This window comes from Enoplosus armatus, chromosome 14 (assembly GCF_043641665.1).
Source record: "Enoplosus armatus isolate fEnoArm2 chromosome 14, fEnoArm2.hap1, whole genome shotgun sequence".
Taxonomy (NCBI): Eukaryota; Metazoa; Chordata; class Actinopteri; order Centrarchiformes; family Enoplosidae; genus Enoplosus; species Enoplosus armatus.
The window spans coordinates 13,451,159-13,473,123 of NC_092193.1; the positions used below are offsets into that span (position 1 = coordinate 13,451,159).

General features: G+C 43.1%; 1 protein-coding gene across 2 annotated transcripts in view; it reads left to right on the forward strand.

Moving 5' to 3' along the window:
• Positions 1 to 21,965, forward strand: part of LOC139296477 (ephrin type-B receptor 1-B) — a 153,778-nt gene that overhangs the window by 32,037 nt on the left and 99,776 nt on the right. For both annotated transcript variants that reach the window (XM_070918883.1, XM_070918884.1), the window contains exon 2: positions 12,680 to 12,744. In XM_070918883.1, the coding sequence (XP_070774984.1) occupies positions 12,680 to 12,744 (65 nt within the window). The remainder of the gene's footprint in view (positions 1 to 12,679; positions 12,745 to 21,965) is intronic.

The following is a 21,965-nucleotide window of genomic DNA, read 5'->3' on the forward strand; positions in this document are numbered from 1 at the left end:
GCTTCTCTGGATCAATATGCTGCCGCTTGTGTATCCAACTTTTTTTCCGTGTTTCAAGTCAAGTCAATTTTATTTATATAGCCCAATATCACAGATTTGCCTCGAGGTGCTTTACAATCTGCACAGCATTTGACACACACTTAAATCCTCCATTTGAAAAAACTGACGTACATGAAGACTCAAAGTGATGTTGGAGAGATAAAAGTTCACAGGAGTTAACTGCATCAGCTGGACAACACTACAATTGTCTGAATGTTAAGGCACATAGAAGTACAGTCATTTCCAGCCTTGCCCTCCATGCAGCTTCAAACAAATGCTAAGTATTATATACACTTTCTCCTACACACACAATGCACCCGAAGGTGCGCTTATTCCGTCCAACACAAACACTGTTGCCATTTCATCTAAAATACAGCAGCTCCTAAAGGGGTGCTGTTCTCTCCAAACACCTGCAAACCACTTGTGTCTGCCATCAAACTATTTACACCACCAACAGATACTCACACCCACACTGGACAGACACCTGCATCTATTCTAACCCAGTGGCACACAACGGGAGAAATAATTTAACAGCTTGGAGCAGCTTTTACAGCTGTGTAAGCTGCTTGTGTTTCCTGTATTTACATGTGCATGTGTGGATGCTTGAATGTGTGTTTCTGAGTGTGCAAAGAGAGCAGTGCACGAGTGTTTGCTGCCACTGCTTCTTACGTGTGAAGTAAAGGAACAGCTTGAAGCGGGTCGGTGGCACTACATATTTAACGAGGCGTCTCGGCTCTTTAGCTGCACCGTTGTAGTGCAGTGAGCGGAGTGTCGCACTTTGACTCCTAGAGCACACCTCACATCACACCAGCAAACAGCCTCATCTGGCGGGGCTGCCAAGTACAGCGCTGCCTTGAAACTCTCTGCTTTCTTCTGGCAGGCAGATCTTTAACTGAGAGGGTAACCACAGGCTATCCCACTGCATCCAGAAGCTCGCCCTCTGATCCACCCATGTTGTCTCCGTTACATTAGCAATCAACAGAAGGCTCGGAGGATCCAAAATGGCAGGATAAAAAAAGAAAAATGTTAGTGGTGTTGGTGGATGTTGCCTGAAAGATGACAGCTAGTACTGGCATAGCTACTGTTGAGAGAGCAGAGAGGGCCAGAGGGATGGCTGATGTTTGCGCTCCCCACTAGTGTCACTAGACAGCTGTGACATTTGGGGCTGCGTTCTGGGCCAAAGCTCAAGCACCCGGGCATCCTGGATGCCAGATCTGATGAGGTCAGATACAGTGCGTGCATGTGTGTGTGTGTGTGTGTGTGTGTGTGTGTGTGTGTGTATTTGTGTGTGTATTTGTGTGGGCGTGGCACGGGATCAAAATTGCCCACACTGTCCCTGTGGCAAAACAGACTGAATATAATGTATGAAATGACATTTGCTCTCCCAGAAGAGTTCAGTGTTTCACTGAGCTATGGCTTTGCATTCAGAGTGAGGAGAGTGAGAGAGATAAAGAGATAAAAAGAATGGACAACTGATTAAAAAAAAGGAAACAAAAGAAAATATTGGGCAGATTCATAGTAGAAACAAAAAACAACGGCATCAAATGAAGGAAAATCAAACACAAATTCCACCTGGAAACTAAAAGAATCAGCCTTTTCCTCTTTATTCAGTCTACTTTCCCCAACTCTAAAGAAGTACTGAATAGCACAGACAGGGCATGTACTGTTTTCCACTGGAGGATGAGAGACCTCCACTCAAATATACTCAAAAAGGTCCGTTACTCCCATGAGGAAAGAAATTTCCTTCTAACTTGTTATAGATTCTCATTGGATAATCTCACCCGCCTTTGTCAGCCTCATGCTATAAGGTCAAGATCCTCCGTTGAAAGTTTTTCTTTTAGCCTCAGGACTATTTTCTATCTCTTTTTCCCCCAATGCTGAATGTAGACTCCAGCAAAGCCCTGGAGGAAAAACAAAGCCCATCTCCAAAAATATATGGACTTCCCCGGGCATGTGAGCATATGCTGCAAGAAGGTAGATTTAGTGTTTGCTTTTAATGGAAAGCATTGTGTTTGCTTGGAGGCATAGGTAAGGCCACTGGCATTTTTATGGAGATAAATAGTGAAGAATGAAGGGTAGAATGAGAGGTGATCTCAACCTGAGAATGTCTGCGGTCACCAATAGTTTAGCCCGACTCTTGGGACGTATCCTCTGCTTATGTAAGCTGGTGAAGCTACGTGTGTGTGTGTGTGTGTGTGTGTGTGTGTGTGTGTGTGTGTGTGTGTGTGTGTGTGTGTGGTGGAGCTGCACTAACGAGATCCCCCAAGAACACCTTGCGGTTAAGGGAGTGAGATCACACTGCGCGTTTCCTCTCATTCACACCGGCTTAGCCAGCACTGTCCCTGTGGTGAAGAGCACACGGCTGGGGGATACCAAACTGAGGCATCAATTACCTGGATCTCACTACATCGGTCAAGGGAAAACACGGCTAAATTGAATAACACTCTCCCAATCGCACGTTGGCATATGTGCTGTCGCACACATGCAAGCGTTGGCAAACACACACACACACACGCACTCACACGGAAAACAATCAGCGATCCATCCCAGTGTCACCCTCTCCCAACAGGGTACAGTAACCACTGCTCACCGCTGAGACTCCTTCTCAGTGAGAAATAGAAGTGCGTCATATGATTGACTCACTCACACCTCCATATGACTGTTAAATCGTCTTATATGCACAGTCAATTCAGGCTTAATGCCTTTCCCAAGCCCCATGGGCACGGGTGATAATTTGACTTTTATTGAAATTCAGCTCCAGTGGGTTCAAGGTGGTTGAAGGTCGTTCTTTTACTGCCACAGATGAGACGGAGGGAGAGCATGGCATCAAACCCTCAAGGCTCTGTCTCTCTCTCTCTCTGACTCTCTCCAGCGCCCTCTTGTCTGTTCTCCTCTCTGCCAATGGGAGAATTTTTCAGGGGGCACGAGTCAATTTTGTAGTGCATCCAAACATGGTTAACAATAGCGTTTAATGAGATTGGATATAGCTAGCTGGTGTTTGCCTCTCCCTCTTGAACACTTCTTCTTTATTACTTTTCAGTGGTACATTGCCTTATTCCTGGGGAAAAACTAGCAGTAACAGACGATAAGAAGTATTAAGTTATTCTTTTGGGGATTAAAGGGCAGGCTGTGTTCATTTTATTCATCCGTGTTTTCTTTTTTTAGGGGAAGTTTGTCACTTTGCTCAGATAAATGCCATCCAGAGTTTTGAGTCAGACTCTGAGAGTGTATCATTGGAGGTGATAGGAGGAGCAGCTGGGCTGTGCTGTGTTTAATGGGTGTTGTGAGCACCCATATATTGTGTCTTTCTGTTTTATCCCTTTTATGCATTTCCTTTTCCTGCTGTTAGCGTGATGTTCATGTCCATGTGAAGGCGAGACAGTTTTGTTCTTGTGCTTGACTGTTCATAAATATTGCAGGTGCCACACAGGAGCAGAGCCTGCCTTTGTATATTCAGGAAACAGGACAGAAATGGGGTCAGGTGGTTTCTAAGAAATGATGTGACTCTTGTGTTCAGCTAAGGTTAGATCCATTCCTGGATAAGATAACACAGGGCTCTGCCACATGATGCCCTCTCCATCGCAGTGTCTCTCCGATTACTCCTTCTATATCTTATTCAGTATCTCTCTTCATATGAACTGCACCCTTCTTCCTTCTCCCCCCTCCCTCTCTTTTTCTTTATCTCTCTATCTCACTCGGTTTCTCTCTGCCCTCCACACTGGTTCCACATATTATGGGATAGTTATCTCAGTTCAAGTGTGTGACAGAAAAGGACAGTCAGTTCTATCTATTTCTTTGCCCTCCTAACCCCCAGTTGCTATAAAATTCAACCAGGCAAGTCGCACTGAGTTGCCATCAGAGACTGTGCACATATTTGACATTAACTTTATTGATTCCGTTATTTCTCTCTATTTTTGCACTTAATTTTGTGATTTTCACTTTCCCCCTCACACTCCAACTGCATGCACGTACTCACACACACACAGGTCTGTGCTAATGACAATGCTTACTGTCTTAATTAGAGTGAAGGGCTGTAGTGGGAGGTAATAGAGTGACATAATTTGGTTCATTCAGCGCTATTTCCTGGTCTGCTTGAAAAACAAATATGCTTTAACTCACCCCGGATAGCCCATTAGCTCTAGCTTATACTGCTAAATGACAGCCTCACACAATCCCAGTGCGACCTGGACACGGTTCTTCTCCGTCAGTCCACTTGTGTCTCTAGCCAGGAGAAGTGACATTGGGGCCAAGTTAGGACTAACTTTCATATGTGAAGTTTACAAATGTCAAAGCCATAGTGGATAGACTTTCATTGTAAAGCCATTCTCCTTATGGGAAAAAGATTAAATTACATGGCCATTTTCTCCATGCTACTGCTCCAACATAAACACAGGGTTTGGTGCTGAGAGCATCATTTTCCTATTCTCCATTTTGGAAGCGGGAAAGTGTTTCTCGCTGCTGTTGTTCTGCTGTAAAGTGATATTTCGCTGGCCCTCCTGGTTCAAGTCAGCTACGCCGCACTTTTAATTTGGGGCATTGATCGAGGGATTCCTTTAGTCGTGTCATTAAAGTGATCAAATTTCTGCTTTTAATGTTTTTATTGGAGAGAAAGAGGAGTGGGAGGAGCAGGGCTTGCAAAGAGAACAAATAACAGTGGGTGGGTGTGGCTGAGTGATTGGGAAGCCATCCACAGCCTTGTTCCACAGCCAGTGAACCATTCGGGAGTAGTCTCCCTCTCTCTAAATGCTGTTTTGTGAGGTGAGGAGTCTGATAAGAATTGTAATTACCTAATTTTACTGCAGCAAATTGCCAGGTTTCTTAAAAGCAGACAGGCTGGCTGAGGTAATATCAGCAGTAATGAGTATTGTGATGGTTGTGGGAGGCTAGCACTGCTTCCATCTGGATTATTGCTCGGTCACTGCTGCTGGTCTGCTGTTACAGCAAACCTGAGCAGATCCTGGACTCATTATTGTGAGGAAGAACGCTTTAATATTGAGTTTCTCTGCACTGTGTTTGGCAGCCTGATGAATATGTATGTGAGCATTAACCTTGCATAGTAATATAATATATACACATATATGAAACACACATTTTTTCTAATGTTCAATTTTTCCATTGAAGAAGAACTTTTATTATATCCTAAACAGATCTACAATATATTTTATGTTAATATATTCCAAAATTAGCACTGAGGTAAAAATCTTGCAAAAATCTGTCCAGGAGATGCATGTCAGTGATTGTGTATAAGAATCCATGTGTGTGTCTGTATATGTGTGTACATGCCACACTGTATATTTTCCTTTCAAAAAGGACAAGCATTATCTTCACACTAGGGGAGTGTGGGGGCCAACAACAGAAATGCTGGCTTTTGATTGGTCCCTGTGAGAATCCATTAAATGATGATCTACTAAAGGAACTGCAGAATTCCCCAAGCGGTGTCATCACTGCCAGGCTCACTCCAAAAATGTACGTGAGGGGTGATCATATTTCTGCTGTGTGCGCCAGGAGCAGGGGGAAACGGAGACGTTTGAAATGGCATATCCTCAGAATGCTGAACACTGTGTTTCACCAGATTATTTTGATATAATTTAACATTTTCATGGAAATGTTAATATCCCCGCTGCTTGGCCTGAAACTGATACATATGTTATGGAATATTGTCGAGATTTGCTCAGCTTACATTGATCTGTGTTTAGCCTCCCCTCCGTTATGTGGTTTAGCTATTACCCATGTTTGCTCCTTACTGCCTTCTCATTTTCTGTAGAAAAGGAGGAGGATTCATTGCAAGTCAAGTTTGCACTCACACTATAAGTAATTTGGTTGTTTGTTTTAATTGACCCATAGGATGGGACTAATTCTTGGTTAGATTCTTCCTATTTGTCTCTGGTAATGGTTAGAATGTAGAAGAGCTTTGGTTTCCTCACCTTTACATCCAGTCAATGCTTGTTTAATGTATCAGCGTAATAAGCACAATTGTAGTTCCTACTCTTTGCCTTGAGACAAGATCAAAGCATACACTCACATGCAGACATTTACATAAACATGCCCTCACACTATGAACACATATACATACATACACAAATGTTTTTTTTGTGTTAGCTATAACTTTAAGTATAGCTAGAAAATGACTTGTCATTTGCAAGCTTTAGAAGGAGAGATATAAGTAAATATTTTGAGTTGAGATCAATGTTGTGTGTGTGTGTGTGTGTGTGTACGTGTGTTAAGGATGAGTCCCTCGATTGAAGCTCCATTTCTTTTGTAATAAGCACAGGTCAAAGGTTCCCACCGGAGAGACCTGTATAAAGTCTGGAAATCCTCAGCGCCGGCTTGTTTCCCAGGCCGATGCTTATAAGGTGTATATGGTGCAGCCAGAAGGCTGATGAGTGTGTGCTTTTTGGGTGTGTCCCCTCTCCTTTCTATCCGGCATAGAGATCACGCAGGAAGAGAAATCAAACCCCCCCGTAGCCTGTCATTAACAGGAGGCAGAGAGAAAGAAAGATAAGGGGAAGGAATGGGAGCGAGAAGGCAAAGAGGAGACAGGGGGAAAGTGAAGAAGATGAAAGACGGTGGTAAATGGAGAGTGAAGAAACACGCAGAGAAGAGGAGAAGAAAGGATGCGCTGGGAATAAGGAGAGAGAGGGAGAGAGGGAGAGGAGGGATGGATGAGTGGGATAGGAAAGAGGGAGGAGAAGAAGGTGGAGGTAAAGAGAGAGTGAGTGAGAGGGGAGGGTGGGTGGGATGGGTGGTGGGGTTATGATGAATTAAAGATGACACTCTCCGGCAGCCTGGTTTCTAAAGATCACTCTGTCTGCTAATGTAATGTTAATGAATGCAGATGATGTGCCTAACCTCTCTCCCCTGACCAGGGGAGGGAAGGAAGGAAGGAGGGAGGGGGGGGTGGGAGAGAGAGAGAGAGAGAGAGAGAAAGAAAAGGAGGGTGGAAAAGAGAGAGGGAGGTGTGAAGTGGGGGGTTGTGTATAAATGTGCTGTTTCTTTGTTAGGCCTGTCGCTTAATGATTGACTGACCACTAAGATATGATTAGATGCATGAGTCTGTTGTTACCAGCCTCTGGGTGTGCATCGACTGTGTACCTTTCAGTGTTTGCCAACCCTGGGCTGTTATGTTTTCCTGCTTTCCTTCCACAACGACTCTATTACAAACCGGTAACAGTGGGGAAAGAGAGTGTGGCTGCTCACCAAGTGCTGCAAGGTTGAATCTTAAGTTTTATGCGACGTGGCAGCCCAGATGTGTAAGGCCAAGAGAATGTCACCTTGCTGTGATGATAGGATAATTTCATCAGGTTCTGCAGATACTGCATGTATATTAATTGTCCTACCTTGCGAGGCTTTCTTCCTAACATCTGCCGCTGATCTCACTTTGGCTTCTGTAACATCCCCTCCTCTGTATCTCCTCTCGTCTCTCTTGGCTTTCTCTCTTCTCTCTTCTCTCTGATACTGACCTGGTCTTTCTTTCATGCTGAAAATTTTACTTTCACTCAGCCAGAGCAAGTGACTGCGAGCCCAGAACACTGTTAATACATTTGTGTGTGTGTGTGAGATCTGTGATTTGTGAGCCTGTTCATTTAATTCTGTCTGTGGCTCAGCGACGCGGGACTTGTGTATCCCATCACTCTGCGCCAATGTCTCAGAGGATGGCAGAAAAATTTTCAATTTTCAAATCAGCCACATTGTCATTTCTGTCTTCAGGGAGACATAGAAGTAACATATTTCTTTTGATGTATTTCTGTTGACTGTTCTGTATCTTCTATTTAAAGCGAAAACCCTTCAGTATGAGTGACACAGCTTTAGTGTGGCGCAGATTAGAAAAGTCTCACATCTGTGTTCGCAAGGATTGTCTTCTCTGTTGAACATGGTGACTCTATCAAAGATATCACTTCTTTCATATTCTTTCTACCCTGAAGCAGTGCTGTGCCATAAACCCAGTCACAGTTTTCAAATCAGCTCAGTGCTCTCGACCATGCTGGACTTGAGCTAGTCCTACCTTCCAGTCCAATAAACAATCTTCTTTTTGTGTGTGTGTGATTTCCCAGGGTGGAAAAGTGAGTGAATAGTCTCCATCTGTGTGACAAACTTCCACACGATTTCTTCACAAAATACTTCACTCTGTCAAAAATGTTCCTTTTTTATTCATAAATCCCCCGAGTGGACGGCTGATTAGTTTGGGAGACGCAGCAGCTTTTACTCTTGTTTGTTTGTCACTTTGTTTTCAGCCCCGTATTAAGATGCCAGACTCAGCAGGCTACCATGGGGCTTCATCATTGTTAAGTGCTCATTTCAATCCCGCTGATTTCGCCTCTTGGTTTTTCATGTCTGTCTTCTCTGTCTTTTCCCTTCGATCTCTCCCTCTCTCTCTTTGTCCTTCCATCTTGATTCCATTTCTCAGAAATGATAAATCCCTCTTAAATAATGTCATTCAAGGCCCTCTGATCTTTTTTCAGTTTTGTTGCTACAATCACAAAAAGAGGGCCCTCTCAGCCCAGCATCCAGCATCTGGACATGATTGTCTCATTGAATTACAAAGTGTACCAGCATCCTTGAACAGGAGGACATAGTGGAGAGGGAGGGGGTTAAAGGATAGATGAATGGAAAAGATGTGTTATGGGATGGGAAGGGAAATCCGCGGAGAATTGTCTGCTGTATTGACTAAGGAGCCAGGGAGCTTCAGAGAGGCGCTTCAGCACGTGTTCTATCGACCAGCATCCATACAATCACACAGACATGGCCACAAAGGGTGGAATTACACCGACATGTTGCCATTTTGACTTGCAAACTGTAAAGTCATACATAAAGGCTCAAAGAGGGTGGCGAGATTGGGCAATCCATTCCTGCTATTCTTTCCTCTCTGAACTCTCTTTCTATAGATGTTCTTTGGCAGTGTTGGCAATATGTAATCATGCGTGTCTATGTGATGTATCATGCGACTGCTTGCTGACGTGTAATTGTGTGAAGAGGGTTGCCTTATCGATCTGTAACGCAAGGCCCCATCAATGTTTAATGCAGTCTCCCTCGCTCTTTCATTTCTCTCCCTCCCTCTCTCTATCTGTGGAAACAGCCTACCATTTGGTATTGATCTACCGCTTGCTGCTAATGAGAAGGAGCTGTGCTTTCTGGGATTGGAAGCTGTAGGCCTCTCGGTTGAGCCTTGGTTTTGGCTCGGCTCGCGACTTCTGCGTTTTGACGAGTACACTGGCAGCGTATCAGCTTGAGTGAGCCTTACACAATGAGTCAACGTGCATCCGTTGTGTGATTTGGAGTAACTAGTATTCTGCGATGTAGTCACAATACATCCCCCGGGCTTGCAGCTCTTTGAATCCATTTAAGGCCGGCTACCCTGACACCTACAAGCTATTGTTTTCCAATAGATTTATGAGCCATGGTAACATAGTCAACATTAAGCTCTCTATGTTAATACTTTTCCCACAGACCGAACTGCTAGTGAACCTGGCTGTGTTTAATTTATTGGAGCTTGCAGGTGGAGCTGACATAGCAGAATATGAATATGGGCTGCCCTCCAAACACGAGGGACTACAGCTAGCTGTTGTTTTCCCTTGTCTTCCAAATGACTTGGTAAAAACTGAGAGAGAGGGAGAGTAACGGGATGCGTGGTCAGATTGCAATCAGAATCAGGGAGCCAGGGAAAAGGAGGGCTAATTGTTTTTATGAGGTTTTTATGGTCTTAGCTGAGGAGTAACCCAGCGTTAAACTACTGGAGCCCACAGACAGTGAAGGGAGATGAATCAGAGGAAATGTATCCCTACTGCTTAAAATGCTAATTTATAGTTACAGCATAATTTTTTGTCTAAACAAATGATTGTATCCACGGGTCTTGAGAAATAAACATTAAACTGAGAAATATTTGATCCCAAAATGTATACATATTCATTTGTATCTTTATCTGGAAGATGTTTCTATACAAAATGGACCAGCAGCCTCTCTCTCCCTCCTAATTGTTTTGTAAGCTTGGGTCATAGGATGAATTATAATTTCAGCAATAAACCAAAATGTGCCTCTTGTAATTTTGAAAGTGCTGGCTTTTCTAATTAATGTGGGTAGCTCATTTTAAAACAAAACTCTTCAAATCCACTTATGATTAAATGGATGAATGGTCCACATAACAGCTCATTTAAAACTCACAAACATACTCGTACACAAGGGACATTTTCCAAATCTCCAGTGCTAGTGGACAGGTGTGTAAGCTATAGCATGACGACTGTGTGAGCCCCACCCCGTTGCTAATAACCACTTAGCATACTCCATTTGCTCATCTGCTACTCTGATATTCTGCTAATGGCAGACATTAGGTCACATGACAATGCTCATCCAGCCCTCCCATGGGCCTTTGACCTTTTTTTGGTCTCCTACCTTCACCATCTTGCGCTTCCTTACCCCCCTCCTTTCCTTTTAAAAGGAAATGGAAAATGGCTTACCAAGTGCCTGTGTGATTTGACTAAAGCTTCTGTGATTTCCCCTGAGGAAGGGTTGGCAGTCCCCACAATGCTGGCTGGCTCTGAGGGCTGTTTCATGCTCCTATCTCCCCAGCTGACAGCAAGTCGTACAGGCAGGCAGGCTGGAGCTGGCTGGCTGGCTGTGGAAACTAGACAAGGCAAGGCTGATCTTAGGGAAATTGAAATACTCTGATGGAAGCCGGGTGTGAACAAGACTGTCACTGTAGGTGTACACAGAATATTGCTCTCTGAGTTGGCTGGTGAATGTGTGTGTGTGCAGCATGTGTATGTCTTAATGTGTATCTGTGTGAGTGCTTGTTTGTGCAGCTGAATTACCTAGGCTAATTGGTTTCATGTCTGAGGACAGTTTCTCCCAGTAAGTGGAGATTGAGAATGAAAGGCCTCTTTTCCTTCCTACCGGTGGCTTGTCACTCAGCCTCAGTGTACTTGTTTGTTACCAAGACCACTTGAACTGCAGATGACGGGCTGCGAGTGCTCCATCATTTGGAATGATTTCTAAATCACTGCAAGTTCAGTGAGATTCCAAATAAGCAACAGCTGCGGGTATGTGCTTCCTGTGGAGGAGTAGGTAAAAGGGAGGCTGCTGAGGGCTGGGACCTCTTCTTTTTGAACAGGGGCCAGCGTCTGCTGGTTATGTTTTTGCATTCAATCGGAGTGAGATTTCTCCCTTATCAACAACACGTGTGGGCGTCGCTAGCCAACCGTTTGCTGTGATAGTGGATGATGTCCAAGCCAAAGACACGGCAACTGCAGTTCCTCTGAAAATCCACACACCCTGCTTATCTACTACAGATCATCACCCAGACATACCATTCCCTCCTCTGTCGCCCACTTTTTATCTTTTTGGCCACAACAAACTCAATTGAGGGCATGTTGTGGCAGGGGACATCACAAAACATGAAAATGAAATATGCCCTGGTTCACTCTCAAAGAGGTAGAAGGCTTAGGCCTGAGAATAAACTGTCTGTTACAGGGGAAATTATGAATCTATTACACAGCTAAGGCCAACATGTCACCCAGTCCATCACTCTATAAATCTGTGTGTGTGTGTGTGTGTGTGTGTGTGAGAAAGAGAGAGAGAGAGAGAAGCAGGAGGGACCAGTGGTTCGTGATAACTGCCATACTTCTCTCCTCTTTCCTGGAGGTATATCGTGTTTCCAGATTTCAGTGTGCCAACAAGGCAGATATTAATCAAAACAGGGCTGACAAACTTCTTGGGTGAGCTGCCAGACTTATTTGTCTACGGTGTGTCATTGAGGATTAGCAAGACGGGAGAGCACAAGAGAGCGAGAATGGGTAATCTTTGTGTTTTTATATTTCATAGATATGGGGCCAGATAGGACACTTTGTCTAATACAAGTCCAAAGTGAGATAGATATATTCAAATCTTCTCTGAACAGCTCCTCTCTATGGCAGATTTACGTCTTTTAGGCTTTTTATTGTTTAATTTTTGTGTGCAACCAGTGTACCATATAGTTATCTAAGGTGCATCTTGAGATTTTGTGCAAATGTTCAGAAAATCACAGGGAAACACAAGACATCTTTCCCCTTCTCATTAAAGCTCTCTGCCACACTAGTTTTCTGGGAATGTCCCCACTAGGAGTAAACAAACTACAATGGCCTCGCCTTGGAGGGCTCCCTCTGCATTTATGAAGCCGCTTTCTTCGGGTAAACAATGTGACAAAGTTCAGCACTCGCACACGACCACATGCGAACCCACACAGTGTTTCTCACGTGCACACAAACACACACAAATGCAAAAATATCCACTCATTTTTCCCACAAATGACTACATATCGTGCAAATACTACACAAACAAAGGCAGGATGCACATACTGTAGTTTCACGCTCACATAGAGAAAACACAATACAACGCTCAGCATTTAACAGCATGACAGAGACTCTCAGACATTCCTTCCAGCAAAGTGCCAAGGCTTTGTTTCCATGTCTCTTGTCTTAACAGAAGTCTAGCAGAGATGGATGAAACGCTGTGAAGGATTCATCTCCTTTCTGTTCATCGATGATAGTGTCAAGTGATCACTGGGGCTTGAATTCAGTTCGGCTCTGTGGAATGATACTCAAAATAGCTTTTTGGAGGCTAACCGCTGTCTTTTCTTTCTCTCTCTCTTCCTCTTTTTCTTTCCCTGCTGCAGAGACCGTGATGGACACTCGGGTGGCCACAGCGGAACTGGGCTGGACAGCATATCCTAATTCGGGGGTGAGTCGCTCATTGCCAACACAAACGCATGCTGAGTAAAAAACAGTTTCAGAAGTTTGTGTTCAGACCCTTTCTGTTGGGAGGAAGACATCTTGACAGGGCAATACGTAACATGAAACACAGTGCACGCCAGACAGACAAATAGGCAGGAAGGCAGGCAGGATACTTAAGTAGTGCCCAATGTAGCTCCTATTATGGGTATTATTTTCTCTCTGTCCCAGCTCATAATGACTTAATGACATAATGGGTCCACGTAAGCCCCAGAACACAGTACCTAAGTCCCTGTAAATGGAGGCTGGGGGGATACCATAGCCATAATGATACTGTAATGATACATTTATGCAGGGAAGTGGAGGTATTAGGATGAAACGGGGGAGGAGGAGCTAAGAGGATGGAAATGCTCAGGGCTTTTTCAGATTTTAGGGAAACTATTTTCAACTTTCAGGTAGTTTAATGCACATAAAAGGAGAAGAAATGAAAAAAAGTGCCAACTCATCAGAATGGGAGCAGTGTTCTTTTTTTTAAGAATCACAGCACAGAAGCATGATTGCCTTATTACACTAATGGACTTAAAGGAAATTTTAAGGCCTTGTTCTCTGTGCTGTAATTCAATAATTCAATGAAAAGCTCCATAGACCGACACTGATAGCATGAATCTTGCAGGAGCTGTTTCCCGCATTTTCTGGGTCCTTGGGTCTTTATGAGGCATTTTACACACGTGTAAAGGGAGCCTTTATTGCTCTTGAACAGAGCTTTGGCTCTGTTTTAAACATTGGAGAGTGTGGCAGACCACTTTTTTTTGTCTCCCCGAAGTTGTATTAACTAAAACAACCTGGAATAACTTAAGTGACTTTATCACATACACATAACTTTAAGTGTATACCAGCGTGTGTGTGGGTGTGTGTGTGTGTGTGTGTGTGTGTGTGTGTGTGTGTGTGTGGATGTGTGTGTGTACATATGCACAATCACCTTAACAGGATCTCACAGCTGAGACCTTGTGTATGTCTACTATTGCTCATATGATTAACATTCATCCTTAAAAAATCCAGAAAAATAATGCATGTTCATGCCACTCTTTTAGCATGCCAAATGTAGTTTTATTCAGCGAAGGAACATCATCTAATGCAATGGCTACATGTTTTTTGTAAGATAAGTAGCTTGTGAGCAAATACTGTCCTCACCAGAAAAAAACATTGATAATTTCTTCAAAAACTTAAAATGAGACTGATTATGTTGCAGCTCAGCAAACACAATGTATGCAAACATAAAATATGTTATACTCTACATTTATATGTTAATATATTTAGATTTTACAAGCTTTATGTGTTAGTGAGGATGCATAACTAAGCTAAGTAATTATTTAGTGACATGCCAATTGTCAGTTTGACTTCTTCTTTCAGGATGAGGAATGTTGTTCTTCCACTTTGTGCTGTGAAACACAAACAATGTTTTTTTTCTTTTCTTTTTTTTTTTTCAATTTAAAGGATCACTGGGGTCAACACATGACAATGCTTCATCACACTTAAGTAATATGCAATGGAATATATACATGATTTTTTTCAGGGATCAGCCTCTCATTGTCACGTCTTTTTCTCCGTGAAGAGGAAATATCCATTAAGACTTACTGAGTAGAGACATCTACAGTGCTATTTCCATCTAAGCCTGTTCAGTTCAGCAAGCCTCCAGGCACACAGAGCCTCTTGTCTGTGTAGAGAATAGTTTTTTAAGCTACTCCTGGTGTAAAAGTTCAGGCAGAGAGAGACCTGCTGTAGGGAGAATAAATACACTCATACCGCTCACTGGAAGAACTTACCCCACTACACAGCTGCCTTGACCTGGCTGGTAGTGTGCGAGAGATGTGGCGTGATTATGTTGAAATGCACACTCTCACGCATGCCCATGAATACACACACACTAAATGTGGAAGTCTGTTGCATGAGAGCTAAAGATGTAATGATGTCAAACCTGGTCAATACCAGATAATTTACCATGCAGTTGATTTGGAAATCCAGATTTTAATATATAATCAGATACATTTGACATATGTGTTCCATCTGAGTGTACCATGTCTCTACATATCTCATAGCCGAGGGTGTGAACAGTGGTGTCAATGTAAAGATATGGAACGTACAGTGCACTTTGACATGTGTGACTACACATACTCATTATAAAAATTATGTATATTTGTTTGTGTAGCCTGTAGTTAAGTGGTCAGTTTGCTTCTCTTTGTGAACCTGATAACTCTAACACTCTCTAACACTGAAAAGGCACACACACTAGTGTTGTCCTAGTGCCATTCAATACATCTCATTAATTTCCTTTAGCAGCGTCTCCTTCAGGAGTTCATAAGAAGTGTATACGTGTGTCTGGGTGTGTGTTTGTGCTTGGCTGACCTGAAGGGTTAATGTTGAAGGATTGCAGAAGCAGTGTCATTAGTTCCAGTGGTGTAAACAGGAGGACATATCAGGGTTGGCCATGTGAATGTATAATGGAGTGGCAGTATGTGAACGCACACGCGTATGTTAGCATCTGCTGCAGAGAAGGAGAGCTTAGAGGGAAAACAGATGTGTACAGCAAACAATATCACAATATCCCTCCATAATGTGCATTCTTGCTCCAGCTTTTTCCTATTCTTTCATTTCAGTTGGATATATTCCTTCTCTCCCTCCCTCTGGACTTTCCCCTCCCACTGTCTTTTTTTCTGTTTCTGTCTCACCTCCATCCTTCCGAGTCAGTCCTCTCTTTCTTTCTCTCACACCCACTTTTGACAATGACAAAGACACACACACACTGGCCTCACTGGCCTGTACACTTACAACTAATGTGATTATTCTCAGCTTTCAACACTAACCTAGTTTCTGAAATGTCATCTACTTGATAAACCCGGTTTTCCTTATCTAACCTAATAAAGAAAAGTGATTTAAAGAAAATGAGCACAGCGTATTTATGCTGAAGAAAAAAACGATTTCATGGTAATGTATACACTTAACCAGGTTTCTAAAGCTTTTCATGTGTGCACATGTGCATGAAAAAGACCCCAGACAAGGACAGACAGCGAGGTGAAAAGAAAGATCTATACTTGTACCAAACCTGCTCATCCTTTTAACCAAAATGATTAAATGCACCATCGGGCTTAAAGTAAAACTTAAAGCAATTAAAAAGTTCCACCATTGCCATTAATTACAATTAACTGTTAATTTAGTTTCTAAAAGTGAACTCTGTGTGTGTGAGGTGAACAAGTGCACAATAAGAAAAAAACAGTGCTCCAACTACAGAGCCTAGTCCAAATGCAGATTCCCAACATAACATGTTAACTTTCACTATTAAATAATATTCACCAATGCTTATTCAAAACATGGTAGGGGACTGGCAGAAATCCGATAACTCACCAATTCATTGTAAACTGGGGCTTTAGAGCTATCCCACTTTTGTTGTGCATATAAATGTGTTATCTGATTTCCTGCTTGATTCGCAATAATCTTGTTTCCTGTCTGCATGATGTCAACATAGACATTGTGCTGAGAAGGAGACTAGGTAGGTAAGAAGTTGGGGTGTTGTATTACTAACATTTAAGCAGGGAATTGTATGGGGAAAGGAAAATAAAATAGAGGAAATAAAGAACAGCAGAAGAGTAAGGCTCTGTGTCCACTGGGTGTTTTTTAAAAGTAGGATGTAGCAGGAGGTGCTGGGAACAAGCACCAGAAGAAATGCTTAGAGATATTGTGAGGCTCATAATGTTAACTAGCCTGTAGCACTATGCTACCACAGGGACATGTATAAATATAAAAACCATAAACACACAGTCTTACCAGGATGAGTCAGTGTTTGGCCCATACGCTCCTATATATTATTCTTTATGTCTTTGTTGTCGTAATGTCTATGAGCTTTTCTCTTAAAAGCAGTGATGACGACTTAAAACCCATGTTTTAACTTGACGTGTCTGGATATGGCAAAACAGGGTGAGTTCACTGAAATAAAACACAAAAATCGAGTCAGCTGTTAAACAGTTAAACAAGAAAAAATAAGAAAGGTGGTACGTGGACGCACACATCAAGGAATTCTAAACCTTTAACCTTTCTGCATCATTCTTGAATGATTTAGATAAAAGAGGAACCAGAAAAAAATTGCTTTCATTTGGGAGGAGGCGTATGGGATTAGGGGATGAGAGGAGCTGGGAAGAGAAATGAACAGCCTGTCGAACTGCAAGCTGTGGGTGTGCGTGTGGAAGAGAGCTTTTGTTAACTCGTGACTCTCGGAGGTCACAGAGTCCAGGCTTAAAGGTGAGAGCCTTGGGGGGAGGGGTGTTGGGGGGGAGGGTCACGGGGTCAGCGAGATGGCAGTGGCTGCGCTGACAGAGGCTCCGGGTGCTATCAAGCGTGGAGAAACTAGGCAGGTTGGTGTGGTTGTAAGGGGCTTGGGGAGGAGAGGGATAAAGAGTGTGCCAGGTGAGCAGAGAGAGGGGCGTGGAGGATAAATGCTGGGGGACACAGCGGACAGGAAAAAGACGTGGGGAGTGAGACCAAAGCAGAGAGATAAGGAGGAGATTTTGGAGAAATCCTTCTGTCCTTTGGTTACAGCAGGTGCGGAAGACGGGATGGAGACAGAATGGATCTCACACTCCCTTGTATGTGGGCTTGTGTGTGCTCAGGCATTTTCTCAAGTGCCTGAGTGTGCTGTTGCATATCTGCAGCTGCATATGTGAGCGTGTGCGTGTATGCAGGTGCTGTTAGAAGAGAGGTGGGGTTTTTTTGGGCGTGCCCGGCCTGGCTCCCCCGATGCACCCTGTGCTTCACCAAAGCTCCTGTGGGCCTTAACTGGACAGGTGTCAGCATACACTCAGCAATTCCTAAGGAGCACAGATAGATCCATAACAGCCATCTCACCATCTGCTGACCAGACTCAATACACCTCAATTATTCATACCCTGACAGACAGACAGGCAGTGGCTCAACGGGCATAAGGGAACACAGGAGGGAAAAGTAAAGTGATGAAAGTGAAAAAGAGCCAAAGTTAGAGAGGAAGGAGAAAGTGTTGATTGAATGTAGGTAATAAGAGTCAGAGAGAGATGGAGAGGAAAAGAGACAGAGGATGAGTGAGAGAGAGAGGGATGGAGGTGAACTCTGAACCTGCAGACCCTGAGCTGAATGGAATGAGGGGAGAAAAAACGGCTGTGAGTCATGCTGGCTGTGCTTCAGACACACACACACACACACACACACACACACACGCTCATACACAAACTGATGGAAACTGCACACATGTATAAGAATTTACCCAGGCACATGCACAAATGCACACGTTGACACATTGACACATATAACTCCTTGTAAACGCTTCAGGAGTTACAGGTAAAACAAATTGAATGTATGTGCGCACACACACACACACACACACACACACACACACACACACACACACACACACACACACACACACAGCTGTCACACCAGTGGGAGACCTGTTTCATTTTGCCTCCATAGTTATTGAGTGTGATTTAGGTGTGTAGCCAGACAGCTGAATTTGCCCTGAGCTCAGACACAGACATCTCTGCTCAGCATGAAGACCATAATAGTAAGACAACGAATCACTGAGATCACAATGCATCCATGGCTTTCTGTCTGTGATCGTTTGTGTTTGTATGTCTATGTCATTTTGATAGTTTGTGCTTTCTGTAGAACCACTCCATATTATATTTTAGCTGTAAACATTTTTTTTTTTTTTTTTTTTTAACATTTCAAATCTCATTTTGTAGTTACACACAGCACAGGACATTACAGTATGTGTGCCACACAAACAGAATAATGTAATAATGCAAGCTGGTTTGAAATTGTGTGCCACTCCATTTTCTATTTTCCTCTTTGAAATGAAATAACATGTGGCTACCTCAATTATTGATTTCCTTCCTGTGGATTTCCCCTCCACATTACACATGTAAGAATTCTCTTGGATGTATTAGGAACCAAGGACAATTTTTTTTCGTCAAAGAATAAATAAAAGAACAAAGTGATAGAACTGGGGCAAAAAAAGAAAGTTGAAATGAGTCTATCCTTAATTTGTTATGAATTTGGAGGAGTGCGAAGGAGTGGCTGGAAGCCAAGTCTGACTTATATGTGTGGGAGTGATTGTGTGTCTACCCCCAGCACCTGCACTACCAACTATTTCAGCAGTCTTACAGAGCTGGCAAAAATAGCAGTAAATCCTCCCATTCTTCTCCTCCATCTTTTTACCCACACTGACTGTTGCCGTGTCTTTTTTTCTCTCCTGCTTTTCTTTACTCCAGCTTGTCAGTCTCAGAGCTCAGACTCCCTTTTTGCTCGATCTTCACCTACCCCCCCCCCCCACCTTGTGTCTGGAGGATAGGGCTGTCAAGTGTCATGCTTTGCAGGATTTTTACACACACACGCACACACACGCACACGCACACGCACACGCACACACACGTAAATAGGCAGGGGCCCTTTGCATCCAAAAGCCTTGATACCTTGCCATTCTCCTGTCCCCTGCTGACATGCTCTTTGTGGTTTGTCCCTAAATGGCCCCACCTTGTGCCGGGGGGGGGGGGGGGGGGGGGCAGGGAGCCTGCAGGGTGACAGCTTTCACTCTTTCACCCCCTTTTTGCATTTCTCTCACTCCCTGTAACACTCCATTTCTGTTCGTTTTTATTGCTCTCGTCCACTCTGAATTATTTAAGCTCTTACTCTTTACATTCTGTCTGCCCCCTCTGTAGATTTCTCTCTCTCTCTCTCTCTCTTGCCCTTCATCTTCCACTTTTAGAATTTTCATCTTCTTCTCCTTACATACCTGCTGGTGCATCAGGGCACATCTCCAATTTCAATATATACACACACTGTGATGGTGAATCATGAAGTCTTCCTCCTTATCGTCCCCCACAATAGATCCATAATTTTGCAGAGGCTGTGAGATTTCAACGCAACACACGGCTTGAACCTTTTACATGGGGTGACTCAAGGTAATGTTGCCACTGGTAACTGAAAGCCTTGCTGAGCCGATGTCAGCTGCATGGTTTCTCTGAGGGTACCTGAGTGGGTGTTTCCAGGTGCATGGTGAGATAAAAGTCTTCAGAAAACTGTTTTCTCTTTCAACGCAATTACATTAACCTTGTTTTTGTCCTTTAAATACCTTGTTGACTTAATGAAGTTTTCCAAACCTTTGACTGACTTATTTTTAGGCTTTCTCATTCATTCCTTATATGGTAATTGTGTAAAAATCTGAATCAAGACATACAAGACAAACATTTTAAATTCTTTAATCAGTTTTACACTCATTCCACACAGACCTGCACAAATTACCACAATCCTTTTTTTCAGCAGTCAAAATGAATTGGATATTGGGTATTTATAATTACTACTATAGTTGAGAATTCTCATGTTGATGCCACAAGATATGAAATGTGCAGAAGACTAATATGTTCCTAAGATCCTCAAGACTACAGACAAGAATCATCATCACAAAAAAGTCTTGTAGCAACAATTCAAGCGTTGTCGTTTTCGTTGCCACGTTTCAGTGGTGAATATTATTCAAAAGTATTGAGCGGAAGTCAGCCAGTACACATTTATTTCCTTTTTAAACATCAGCTGCTGTATAATTCAATAATTCACTTTTTTCTGTTTTCCCACCTACAACGTCAAGCAACCTTGTAAAAGCTCCACCACCCACCAATCTCTGTGAATTGTGTTTGTCTTGATAATTAGATTTTTTTAATCTTCTGTACAAATGATGAGGCTTAATTGCCTTCTTCTTGGGTGAAAAACAAAACAACATTTGAGTTCATTTTAAGCTGCATTTAGTTACTCCTACAATATCTAGGAGGGTTGTGTTTTTCTAGGAGCTCAATCTAAAAACATCTTCAGCGGCTTCAAAGCAACCAGCACGCAGTTGAAAATGCGAGTGTTAATAATGGTGTCACAAAAAGTCGGATGGAGGAGTAGGGGAGTGAGGCACCTGGGTGGATTGTTCACTTGCTCACAGCGTGACGCCACCTCACGTGCATCACTTTTAGGATCTAAGAAAAAAAGGCATATCAAAGACATGTGGGAGCATGTAATGAGACCAATAACATGTCAACACAGCACATTCCTCAAATGGTGTAAACACATATCCAGATAAAGTTTGGTATGGAAGCCACCAGTAAACAAACCCCCCCCCCCCAGCAACATTACCATGACCTTTTTTGCTCAACACCTCAGTCAATAAACATATTGATCTGGGGTTATGGGCGTGGTCAGGGAGCAAATCTTCAAGGAGTCTGAGTCTGACGCTGACGGAGCGATGGACATCTTCTCTATTCGGGCTCAGTCAAACTGTGAGACTGTAATTATAGAGTGGCTGGGATCTGGCAGGACTTGGGAGTGTTTCAGACATCACCATTTCCTCCCCATCCATCACATTCAGCCAGGCGGAACTAGGCCACAGATGCCTCGCAAAATAATCATTCCCATGCAACTGGCCTGACAGCAGCCCTCATTCAATAACACAGCTGATCAGAAATGATAATAGCAATCATGCCACTGCATATTTTAGAGGCTGCAGTCTGGTTGTGTGCGTGTGAGGTGGGAGATGAGGCGTAGCTTTTTAGAATATGTGAATTTACAAGAGACTGTGAGCATGTGTCTCAAAGCTTGTACGGGGACGTGAGTAAATGTAGCTGCAGTTATTGTTGCCAAAGACAAGCCAACTGTTGCTTTATATGACATGTCCATTCAATCGACTTCAAGGAACAGACCCAAAGGTTGAAATGCAAATATCCTCATTAAGTCAGAGGGATTTTGAAACAGCCTTTGGAAAGAAAAAGCTATCTGGCTTGTGATTACCGTCAGCGGTGAGCTTTGCAAAATGAGAAGAGCATCTTTCAGCAGGGGCATAAAGAGTTCAATCCCTATCTCAGCTTTTCATGTCCAGCTATAATCCACTGTCCTTCTGAGACCTTGGCCTTTCCAAATCTTTCAATGTGAATTTCACCTGCATGTGTGCCATTCCTTTTTCTTTTCTTCTCTCTTTTTATCAAAAGCCAGCTCTTTAAATGCTGATTTATTCATGCCTAATTATTAAAAAATGGATTCTATGAAGGTATACTTTCCCTGCCTCAGTACAATGTTGTGTTGTCATGAATAACAAATAGGCTCATTATTGAAATGTCCATCCTAAGCCTGTTGTATGAAAACCAATCTCCTGCTTGCCTCCACCCACATGTTTTAGTCCTG